The sequence below is a fragment of the Topomyia yanbarensis genome, chromosome 2 (genome assembly GCF_030247195.1).
Source record: "Topomyia yanbarensis strain Yona2022 chromosome 2, ASM3024719v1, whole genome shotgun sequence".
In the NCBI taxonomy this organism is placed as follows: domain Eukaryota; kingdom Metazoa; phylum Arthropoda; class Insecta; order Diptera; family Culicidae; genus Topomyia; species Topomyia yanbarensis.
The window spans coordinates 71,609,898-71,622,918 of record NC_080671.1 but is presented as its reverse complement, the minus strand read 5'-3'; the positions used below and the strand labels follow the sequence as shown (position 1 = coordinate 71,622,918).

The 13,021-nt window shown below is 38.1% G+C and overlaps 1 protein-coding gene across 1 annotated transcript in view; it reads right to left on the bottom strand.

Moving 5' to 3' along the window:
- Positions 1-753: 753 nt before the first annotated feature.
- Positions 754-13,021, bottom strand: part of LOC131678418 (proton-coupled zinc antiporter SLC30A2-like) — a 109,688-nt gene continuing 97,420 nt past the window's right edge. The window contains exons 6-8 of the mRNA XM_058958570.1: positions 11,881-12,199; positions 1,803-1,950; positions 754-1,241 (exon numbers count right to left, since the gene is read on the bottom strand). Coding sequence (XP_058814553.1) covers positions 1,099-1,241; positions 1,803-1,950; positions 11,881-12,199 — 610 coding nt within the window. The 3' untranslated portion in view covers positions 754-1,098. The remainder of the gene's footprint in view (positions 1,242-1,802; positions 1,951-11,880; positions 12,200-13,021) is intronic.

The window sequence follows — 13,021 nt, the reverse complement described above, 5'->3', positions numbered from 1 at the left end:
GGGAAACAAATGTCATTGTTGCTTGATGCACAAGGTCGTCCATTCACCTAAGCGAGGCAAGCTGAGAGTGTGTTCGTGCGAAATAGCACATTTCTGCAACAAGCATGCTACCTACGATAACAATGAATCATTGTAACAAATTGAAGTGACAAGTGAAAATATAGTCCCGGCAACCATGAATAGCGTGGTGCTGTTCGAAATTGGAACGAAAGCATTCGGATAGAACGAGTTGCACTCTTCACTGAAGGATGAACAGTTGGGTTCAATGTAATTCAAGAATAACGATCCTTATCATAGCATACAATAAAACAAAACCTTGTTTGCGAACAAGCCAACTCAAATATACCAATATTATCGTTGAATCTCATTCAGCACACGCGTATAATAAATTTATTAAAATGCTGCCAGCATTACGATTTTATCTTCGAAGCATATCGAATATATCTTCCATATAGAATTAGCTCCGCCCGTAACAGAACCCTGATAACGCCCGCTTCTAACAACAATGCTCCAATCGGTCAGTCTTTTCGACAAGGAAAAATCGAGCCAAAAAAAAATCACACAACATCAACGACAGCCGCCACATTGCAGACAACGGCGAATATTTTCCTTGTTAAAAAAGCGAGAACAGGAAACGGCAAGCTATCTAAATTTGCTTCGAAACCATATTCCCCCCTTTGCCAGCAGAACACGCTCCTCTCATGAATATTCAAAGGCTACCATTTCTTTCTGTTCTTGTTTCTCCTCTCGATGTTCACATGTTTAGGCTTTTGGGCGCCTGTTTTTATTTGCAGCGTTCTTTTGGATTTTTCATCTTTCATTACTGGTCTTGTATCGTCTGAATACAAATAAGTTTATGATTGTTTACCTACCAACTGCGCTGCTGTATTCCTGATTGTATTATTCCTATCTGTTTCACATCACACATATACACTTGACTTCACTTTAACCGACTTAGCTTTCCTTCCTTCCTTTACGTACGGTACACAGCAGCCAGAAGCACCCCAAAGAGATAAAAGCTGCCTTCCTCGCCATCTAGTTTTCCCACGATTCGCTTCCAATCCACATCCGGCACCGGTACCAGCACCAGGGGCAGCCTCACATCGGGTTCGTACATTGATTGCAATCTTCCATGTCTGCCTGGAACTCCTCGATTTGCAGTGTGGTTTCGAAAAAATCATATTTTGCATGAACGGAACGTGTTGCTTGCTGGAGTACTGCTTCCGTGTTCGTATTCGGGGCTGCCGAGAGAAAGTAAGAGAAGCATTCGGTAGCGAGTAGAAAACGAATTAAATTATTTTACATTAAATTAAGGTCTGATAAACTCTTCCCCATCGGCTGCCTGGCTGTACGGCGTGATGGTTGAACGAACAAGCGAACGTATATAGAAATCTCGGCAGTCGGGATGGAAACGGCAGCAGCTTAAAAGCCAATTGAACATGCAGATTCCCAATGCATTGCACTTTGCAAGTGAAATTAGGGTTTGTTCGAATGGGAAAGCTGAACTACTTCGAACAACGTTCTGCACCGGAGTTTGTAGTAGAACCACAACCACACAGCACGCAAATGCAAACAACATTGCTGTAGAAATAGCTCAATTGAAAGCTGTTCATATATTGGTGCAAGCGCATGGTACTTTATTCCGCAACAAACTACCAGCCGTCTGCATTAATCAATCAAATGCTTTCAGACGAAAGCACGATTTATCTCATTCCTCCCATCAAACAGGAATGAAAGCCAGCCATACAATCATATCGCCGACCGGAAGCGACTTACCGATGTACATACGTGAATATACTCACCGACAGCCAAATGAGCCGACAGCGCTATCTTGTTGATGCTAAGCGCCCATATTCTTAAATTATGCACCCGTACGACACCCTCGATCTGAAGGAATACCTGCATCACCTCGGTGTAATCAAGATACTTTGGCGTACCTTCCATCAGGACCTGTGCGCTCGTTCGGATTGGCGAGTGTACGTTGAAAAGAACCCGGCAGCAGCAATGGAAATGAGAAAAGCGAAAAAAAAGAATGAAATCGGATCAGAAGCAATAAAAATAAAAACCGGTAAAAGGTAGATCAGAGCGGTGCGATACGCGTGTAGAAATTTTTAACACCTTTGGCGTTGCAACAGAGATTGAAAAGCCTTTTCGGAAGTGATGGTTCAGGGTCGAGAAAGAAGGGGATCATTAGCGTAAGCGTTTTAAATTGAAATACAATATTCATTAGACGTCGCGAGGGTTTCACGTTTTCCGTTGATGGGAAAGTACTTTTCGCGGAGTAGTCTTCATTGGTATTATTCCGAAGAAATCAGTGCGGACGTTTAAAAATACTGTGTTTGAAATAATCGATACTGAAACAGGCACACACATTTTTTTTTTTAAATTTATGGCAACGTAATAATGTACCCGAATAATCAATAATATCACAAATATTCTTACCGTAAACAAACCGTGACTGTAATTTTCCCTCCAAGCACATCTGCCCTGACAATGATATGTAAAGAACAGCCGTATCATTTTCCCAGGCTCTTATTTTCACATATTCAAAACTTCACTTTCTCATTTAAACAGGCTCCTGCTTGAACCTAACGAATAAAAAATAACGGAGGCCGAAAATACACAGGATCGAAATTAAGTGATAATGCAAAAAAAAGCTTAACGTTTGTTCAAGCAGATACAACAGCCTTCACACGAACATCCTTCGTTTAGATTTAAGTTGGAAACAGTATTGATTCGGTATCCGTTTTTTTGCTATCTTGGGATTGATTAATTCGTAGAGTTACCAGTGTTTACAGTGAGTTTGAGAATGTTCGTGAGAACTGGTTCTCACACGACAAAAAATGTTCCCAAAATCGTTAACAAAGTGCTACGAATTCTGAAACAATTACGTATTTACGTCTAGTCTAGTCCAGTCTACATATACACAGCCAATACATGTAGGGATCCTGGAAAATTGCTGTTTTCAACAATTTTTCTTGTCAATATTAATGTTTGTGGTACCTATGGTATGTGACACAAACATTAAAGCGACCGGGCCAACTGTGCAGCGTACAAAATGAAGATGATTCACAATTTTACTTCAGTTAAATTATTCATTTAATGAATAATTTAATCAACGAATCATTTTGAACCTTGCTTAAGAAAGAAACGTGGACAACCGTACCGAACGTTTCAATTTGATGGGAATTTAATAAATCGTTGGGAGTGACTTGGCTGAGAGGGTTAAGGTCACTCCTTTGGTTCCTGGGATGGGACAGAAGTATTTAGCCCTGCCCTGGCTTATGAGCCTAGGTTACAGCGCATTTACTCGCTTGGTTTTGTATTTGAGCCGCCCAAATGTTTACAAAACCCATATAAAATGACAGTTTTGCGTGAACCTAGAGCGACTCTTATTCCAAAACGAAATGAGCATAAGATTTAGTTAATAGCCCAAATTCATTCCGCACCGGGTCGTAATCCTGAATGGACTCAACATGAACTTTAGCTTAAATGTAACTACCGATTTCGACTCATTCGGTGCCGAAGTCGGCTGCTGAATCCGCGCCGAAATCCTACAGAATCCAATCAGGATTGAGAATCGATTTCAGAATGAATTTTCCAGGTATCATCATCTAGATGGACTCTGGCTCTTCTGCAGCATATACAAAGAAATATAAGGATAAACAAGCTAGATCTGACCAAATTATCTGCTCAAAGTATCGAAACTTGTCAAGGCATTTGTCCAATATGAAACGGCGTCGACCTCGTCGATACCTATGCATTCAGTGCCGCTAATCTTGCAGTCGGGAACTCAACTATTTTGATAATCTGTGCTGCTTGAGCCGAACTCAAGATCTGGAATTCTTGATTAATCGCTGGTCATCTAGTGTTGTTGGCAGTGTTTTATTCTTGAATTCCAAAAATTGATTCTAAACTCTTTTCAACGTTTCCATTGATGGAAACCGCGACACATGAAAATTTCTGGCTTGAGCGGTGTCTAACATCAGGAACAATCTATACAGAAGGATTCGAATGCGCAATTTTTGCTTGACCACGTTTCTAACTGTACAAAAACCGAACACGTAATAGCCATTACTACTACTAGTACTAAATTTTATCAGAAACAATCACTAACATTGTAAATATTCTAAATCCAATAATAAAGCGCGAGAAAATTGATTTTTTGACGGAGCAAAAATTGTTTTCATGCGTCGTCGATGATTGCTACGATCGATCAAACCAATAAAATTAGTTTCTACGCTGAATTCTTCTTCAGAAAATTTTTAATTTTGTCAGCACGTCAAAAAATTTATTTTATTAAAAATTATTGGTTGCAAAACTCGGAAAACAAAGTGACAACAAAGGTATCTTATCAGAATTGTAAATCTAATAAGCTACCCGTTAAAGCAGGTGTCCCTCAAAGGTCAAGCGTCGCACTAATCCTATATAATATTGTTACCTCTGATCTTCCTAATCTACCCACAAACGGTAGACTTTGCTGTAATGATACTAGCATCTCACGTGATCTGACCACGTTCAATACTTGAGTTTGATTTACGATAAAAAACTTACTTTTAGTACTTTGAAGGAATCCAAACAAAATGCATCCATTCGTCTTATTAAATTATTGTATAATGAAAGCGTAAAAAAAAGTTTACTTGATAGTTGACATTACAGTTGACAAGTTACAAAAAGCGTGTTTTATTACATGAATCGAAGAATAGGGGAGACCGGGGCTAGTTGGCGATGTTTTCAGTTTTCAATTTTTACTTAAATATAATAATTCAGGAAATAGTTTGAAAATCACGCTAAATAAAGCAAAGTCTTTAAAATTTAGAAAATTTACTTGGTATGCTCGAAAACACAATATCACCCCCAACTTCCACCAAACAAATTGTTTTGCAACAAAACCACATTGGATAACGGGTTTCACATAACTTGAGATACACAAGAAGAGAAAGCGCTATATGTCTAATAGAAACAGAGAAAAAGGGATTCCTCCAACTTACCCCAACCGCCAACTAGCCCCGGGCTCCCCTACACTACGAAATATTGAGAAGCCAATTCAAAGTAAGGTTAAAACCCCAACTAAAACAATCAATTAATCAATCAATCAATTCAAAGTATGTTCGAAGAAAGTAATAGAGCGTCAAACAGGAATGCGAGCGCACGGACAAACGCATCCATCCTCTTCTACGTTCGCTTCTTTACTGGTTATGCTGGTTGTTGGCGTGGAGATACTGGGCGTGATTGTTGTTGAGCGAATATTTGTTCCTGTCAAAGCCGTAGATATTGATTTTGTAGCCGTTTGTGGTTTGGCATAAGATAACGGTGTGCTGCTGTTTACGGTTAGCTTAGCAGGTGGGCTTTTTGTTCTTTTGCACAAAGTTTTCCGTGGTGTAGTGTTTTTTTGCAGAACTCGTGCATAGGAATCTTCCATGGGTGCATATTCATTAATCAGTGTTGTCTGATGAAACGTCCCATTTTCGGTTGATCCGCATAAAATGCTTACGTATGAAGGAAGCATTTTCACCATAAGAACAACGTTAGAGACATCCGGGAAAATGCAAAGTTTCAGCTGTTATGAAAAGCACTTCTCCGTATCTTGACATAAAATTGTTAATCAGGATGTCAGGGGTGTGTGGAGATAATTCATGTAAGCGTATTTCTGCACGTTTAGTAATTGTTTCACTTCTCGAGTAGCTGATCTTACAGGACATTTTCATAAATCAATAGCAACATAATTCGTCTGCAGTCGTTTTTACCGTGTATCTATAGCGGAACGATTTTTAGTTTCTACTCTGGGCGAGATGAGAAGATAGACTGAACTTAACTAACCGTTGAATAAAATGGTTAATTTTTATATTTTTGTATTGTTATAGCACGTACTAGTATTTTCCTTCTAAAATGCATTGTGTTGAGATAGAACGGAGATTTTGGGTCTCACCAAAGATGCGTGTCATGTCTATCAGAACCCAATTACAATTTGCGAAATAAAGAAAGCAAATCAGTTCAGCTCATCCAACAGCAGCAGTGCTCAATTGCCTACTGTACGCACAGTTGTTTTATTTGCGTCTGATTACTGTGTTCTGTGTCTAAATTGTTGTCGCGTCACACATATTCTCACAGCTTACTTATGTAAATCGAAAATCTTTTTGATTTGATATTTTTAAACGAGAATTTTGAGCTGAATCTGCTACCTTCTCATTTTGCTTACAACAAAAGCCAAAAACTGCTCCACCGCTACCAGCAAATAAATCAATTCATGTGTCGCTTTGTCTGCACAGTAGAAGCAAAGTATTGTGTTCCAAGCTACTGTGTCGAAGCAAATGAGTGACGATTACAAGCAGAAAGTGGCCTATTGCGGTCAAAATATATTCCTGTTTACTTTTCGAGACGTTCCTTAAAATCTATTGTTAAAAGTACAAATGGAGCTAAAGATGGCCAATGTTTACACCATACAATTTCACCATGTTAGACATAGCTTATTGATTATGTTCCAGACCATCAATAGAACAAAAGCGCGAAACGAAATATATCCGCTCGCTGTTAAAATACAAATTCTAAATCCCTCTGTGGGTTGGAAGTATTATTCCTGCTATTGTAGCACCTGCAGATCCTATTTTCCTTACCTCTAACCTTACCACTTCCCCCAATCCTTCCCATCAGGGAAATGATGAAAAAAACGATTCATGGCAAGGCACAGATATCCGATCTACATTAGGAATGTGCCATTTGAGTCAGACGCTACTGATTCCTGAATACCCACAAATTTAAAAATTATGTAACTATGACAATTTTACTCTATTTGGATACAGCGGAATAAGCAGCTGTCGAAATTCGCCTGTCTGGCGCGCTATCTGTAGATGTGGCAATATGAGTCAACCGGAGTCTAATAGAAATCACGGACTCACGAGTTTCCCATGGCTGAAGAGATACTAACTCTTAAAACTTAACTTAACTTAAAAGGCCCGGTAGTAATACAAGCCTTGGGTATCGACGCGGCTCTCGACGGCCCTGACGAGTTCACAGACTCGTTAACATGTAAACATTAGGAATTATGACGAACAGTATTATAAACACTTTCCGACAAAAATCATATAATTGCAACGATTAGCTCTCTTTATAGTTTATAAGTTAGTTTATAAGGTTTGTTTAGCTACTTATTCACATGATAAGTAAGTTTAAAACTTCCTACTGCAAAAATCACCTAACTGCGGAAGCATATTATATCTTAATAATAATTAACTGAATTATGTAACCTATACGGATGAAAAGTCACCACTGTTCGGTCACAATTGGTGACCCAATATACTAAATTAGAAATGTAATGAAAGCAAAACAATATAATCAAACATAAAATAAAATATATAAAAAAACAATTTTGAAACTCAAGATGGCGGCTTCCCGTTTGCTATAAAACACTGAAAACAATCATCAATTGGGATGTCCCCTGAAAGGTGGTGGTCAGTAGATAACGAAAATTGATGATTGACGCCATTTTGAAATCCAAGATGGTGCCATTTCATTACCATATGTACAATATTTAAATTCCGTATGAAATACGGGTCGGCGTTAAAAACTATTTTGAAATTCCTGTCAAGAAATAAATAGACGACTGAAATCGAAGGAAACTGCCAATTCTCTCTGGTATACGAGTTATCTAATTCTTCTACTGAGAATATGATTGGCAGTACAATAGCACGGGGAGATCCGCATGGAGTCACGCTAGTTTACTTAGGAAAATGTAAGTCAAATTCCTCGAACAAATCACCGGTTACATCCTGTTTTGCGATTTTAACGCCATCTTCCTAGTTTCACCAGTTGAATCATCAGAGCAACACCCACTAATACACATTTTTGTACTCGTGTCAGTGCGCGAGCATATTGGATGCTTTCGAAAATGAGATTCGGTTCGCACCGCAATGAGCGATACAAGAATGGCAGATGAACCGATCAAAAGGAAAGTGTAGAAATCCTTTCGAGCCGCTTGCGTTCGGGGGAATGGTATTCTAATCAACGTTATTTTGGATTACGTTTCCGTATAACATTATGTGCAGAAATTTTGCATACTAAATGCTACGGCAGCAGTTTTGGGAAATATATCTTTTCACTATTGGATCAAATTATATTTATTTTCATATACAGAACTGTTTGTGAAATTCAACCACTTCTTCTTCGATCGCATCCTTTTGAGCAGGATGTTCTGGTAACCAAAAACCGCCATCTTCGATTTAAAAATGGCGTCAATAATCCATTTTTAAGACCTACTGAACTGTTCATAACAGCATAAGAGTCCCATATGGAAAAACAGCAAGCCGAGAAAAACGCTGTTCAAGATTTACTTTTCCATTGAGCCAAATCTATGGGACATCAATGTTATGGTATTTTTTATATTTTCTAATCAAACTCGGTTATCTTATTTGTGCATTGTGATTCAATGGTGATACAGAATACAGTCCAACGGATAACTCATTTTCGACAAATATTTCTTGTTTTGACGTGAGTCTTGTTTTTACCTGTCGTGTCGAACGGGAAACAGACAGAAAGAATGAACCGGAAACGGTGACAATTCACCATTTATTAAACTGATCCACTGGGGAGACTAACGAGTGAGTGCTTTTGAGAGGCATTGGGGATAGAACGGTTCACTGTAGGTATTAAAACTGTGGCGGGGATCACGATACTGTGGGGAATCCGTGACGCGTCATCACAGTTCCTCGATGGCGGAGTGGTAAACGCACCCAACTAGAGACTGGGAGATCGCAGGTTCGATTCCTGCTTGAGGACATATCTTTTCCCAGTGTTTTCAATAAATGGTGAATTGTCACCGTCACCGTGAACACCACCTTTCAAATGACACTAAAATTGATAATGGTTTTCGGTGTCGCCTAGCTAGAAAAAAACTCAAAATTTTATTTTGAACTTTTCATAATTTAACATTTTTCTCTGTTTGGTTGAGTAGAGTCTTCTCAAAATATTAAGTCTTCGGGACGAAACTTCGATTTTTTTTACAGAGCTTCAAAGGTGAAACAGATAATGAATTCTAAATAAACTATTAAAACCTGTGTCATTCAAATGGATATATCATTTTAGTTTAAAACCGATTAGGGTCAAACTGGTTTCATTTGAAAGGTTATACGCTGGAGTTATACTTGCCATTCGATTTGGTCGACACAAACCTTTCTTCGCGCTCGGCATGAAGAAGAAATAATAAATCGCGCATTAAATTAAAATTATAATGTTCAAAGTGGCTGTACCTTTTTTCGAAGCAGTTCGGAAAGATCGCTTGTAGTTCATGACACTTGAAAAGTAGTGTACTTTCCGAAAATGATAGTCTTGTTTTGCCCCTTTCCGCCCGCAGATATGAAAAAGCTGCTTTTTCATGGTATGTCTGAAGGAGACGCATGGCAGTGTTTGATTACCCAGGGTTTGAAACATATTTTATAAATCTCTATCAGTATTATCAACAATTGAGAAATATGTGTATTCTGTTAAAAATTCACTACGCACAATTTTTTGATAATGCATTTTCCGGTATAGTACACTTTATATTCGTAAATGTTGAATTTTCGAACTGCTCTAAGGGACAAAATTTTGTGGTTAAAAAAAAATAAACCTTAAATATGAACTAAGCATCACAAAACTGCCCTAATGAGATATTTTCATCAAATTCGGACAACTTTTGTAGGGTTTCAAATGGCGTTAATCGTAACAGTCACCATTTATAGCGCGTGGACGGAATTGTGTTAAATAAGTGAAATTTTATCACCTTCCGAATAAGATCACCTGTTATGAAGCTACGAATTATTTTCTTTCTTCTTTCTTGCTTACTTGTAATGCTGCAAAACTGAAAAAGAAATGCATAAAAGGGAATTCAATGGGATGAATTTATTGTTTTTTTTTTAAGCGAAGTTCCGTGACTTGAGTAGCACGAAAACTTTTCGGAAACAACCATTCTTCCAACCAATCAACGAACGGGGGCAAAATTGCACGGATTTCCGAATTTTTTTTGCTCTGATTTTTTAAATAATGTGGATTTTTTTTTAAATAACGTGTCAACATGGGGTCATTCTCAAAATCAGGGCATATTTTTTCTTTCTTTTTTAATAAACCGAAATTTAAAATATTCGTTCTTAGTCCCTAGACGTAACGTCATAACCATTTTTGATTATTTAGTATAAATTCCTCTTAAAGGGGTCTTCTAATGAAAAAATTGAAAAAGAAATTTTTTGTTAGTTGACTATTTAGCATTTGATATCAAAAATAAGCTCAAGAAATAATTTACTCGCATTTGACTTGGTTCGTCTGCTGGAACCCATCAAACGAATTTCCCTGGGAGGTTAACAAAATCGAATAAAAAAGCTAACGAAATCGGGGGTAGGGCAAATCTGGGACTGATAAAATTGGGTCTTCACTGTATTACAAACCAGGGAATCCTATGCGACAGCTCCCGTAAAATTCTTAGCACCTTTACACTATTAACAAGATCATGAAAGTGAAAACTATTAGGTGTATCTTCTAAATACATTAAGTTATTCACGAGAACGTCAACAATATCATGATTAATGCATTTTAAATAAAAAATCAGCTTACAGCCCTCAATAATATTATATAGCAAAGGATCTGCCATCTGCGAAAAATCACTAACAGCTGCACGTTTTGGAAGGCGAGATGCGAGAGATCAATCTTTCTGTTCCGATAGTATTATGCATCAATGGCAAAAAGGTCTAAAACCTTCGTTAACCCTTTCATGCCCAACTTTTTTCTAGTGCATGTAGGATTTCAAAGCTATTTTTCCTTGGAAACGGTGAGATCAAGAAACATGAAAAGTATTTTTTTTCATAAAGATAGGTGCTTCCCTTGCAGTGCTAGAAGCTGCTCAATTTGTACTGTCCAATGCTCAATACAATTCTCCTAGAATATTTACAATAGTCCAGTTGCATGGAAAACGTAGCCAAAGACAGACTAAATTGATAAGTTTTATCAGTTTTCAAAAATGTTGCACCATTACGAAGATATATGAAAAATTATTTTCCGTCGTCAACATAAACTGTCCCTGGCAGCACTGCTCCAGCGGAATTAGTGTGATTTAATTGCAATAACTTCAGTTCTAGAGCTGATCCTTGTAACTGTTAATGCTCAAATGAAAGGCAATAGTCACATGTAATAGCCTTACTGGTTTTTGCGAGAAAATCTTGCCTCAATCAAAAGTTTTAGCTGTTTACAAACGTTGTTGTCCACAAACAACATGGGCATGAATGGGTTAAATACGATAATTTTGATAAAAACAAATAAAATATTCCCAAATACTTTTCAAAATAACTACAATAATTAAAAAATATTTTTATTGTTTCATCAGTTTTTTATACATATTTTTTAGGAGAGAATGGATGGATGGATTGAATAAGAGTCACATCGCAGCTTCCAACTACAAGATCAACGGTGGTTGTGCTTGTTTTAATTCTGTTAATCAGGGTGCCACGCTATTAGTTTTCTAACAGAATAATAACAAACCTGCGCTGTATAATGTGTAATGCTCATCTTTTATCCAACCATTTGAGTCAATACGTTGAACAGTGAGATAGAGAGAGAGAGAGGGAGAGAGAGAGAGAAGATCCTACTCTGGCTAATGAGTAGAAATGGGTATGGGTGTATCAAAATGAAAATAAGGAAAATGATGAAAATGGAACTGCATATGAGCTCTCTCTCTCTCCCTCACCATGAAGCAACTAATAAAACAAGGAAAATCTATCCTTCCTCTTCCCTATGCCACAAAGTTTCATAACGAATATTAAATTTTCGACAATATCAACTAGAATATATCGCATGCGATACCATACGCCTTCCATTATTCACACAGAACAGCGCTGAACCGAGATGGAAATCTATACTCACCAACAGTGCATCCTTCATGATGGCAATGGTGGTTGCCAGCACCAGAATCGAGAACAGGAACGTACACACCGGATCGATAATGCTCCACTCCGGTTTGAAGTAGATGACGAGAGCTGCAATGAACACGCCGAGACTTTGCACAAAGTCGCTCAGCACGTGGATGAAGGCCGCCCGCACGTTGATGTTTTCCTCCGTGTATCCCTCGTTGTGGTTGTGGCTGTGGCTGTGACTGTGACCGTTGCTCGAGCTGGCATGCTTGCTGTCGTTCAGCGACGGCGATGAATGACTGTGGCCGTGGGTGTGCAGCGTGGCTCCCATGCTAAGGAAGGATAGAGCAAAGGGCGTGAGATGATGTTATAGACGCAACTGTTCGAAATAAAAACAAAGTTAACCAAGAGTGAGTTGGTTTTTGTGTTCATACCACCAAGGATTGAAAAATGAAAATACTTTTTTTCCTAAAAGGTTCAAAGGGGAAAGAAAACGGACAGCTTCAATCTGGTTGAACGGCCCGTAGAACTATACATAGGATGCAAACTGAGGAAGCATTCAAGTTCAAAGCGTGGGAAATGATGATTAAAAATTTGTTCACACCAGAGTTATTCCGGCACGCGTGCATCGTCATCTGAAACGACCACATCATGTAAGGGAAACTTGGCTCTAAATCATCAGCAGGGTAGCAACAGCAAATAAGTTGGTTTGAAAAAAATATATTTTTACTAAAATAGTGCGAATTATGGCAAAATCGACTGGACCAATGGTGAAAAATATTTCAGACTGTATGTTTGTTTAGCCATCTTTATTAAGACAGCTAATACCTTTTGAGCGTAACTTATTCTCCGCGCGTGATGCCATACGGCATCACCAGATGTGACATGTACAATTGTATCGTCATAGTTTGATTGAACATATTTGAACTGATCTTGTATAATATAAAATTTAAAAAAATATGAAAGAAACGCAGCAAATAACAATTCCAATAAAAAATTCTAATTTAAAATGTAAATATTTGGCAAATCAAAAACTCCTCAATAGCTGGCTCTTGAAGGTAGTGAAATCGAAATTTGGCAACAGTTCATTGAATATGGTAGACATCAAGTGGATAGGACCACCATTCAAGAAGTTCCTATGTTTCAACAACAAA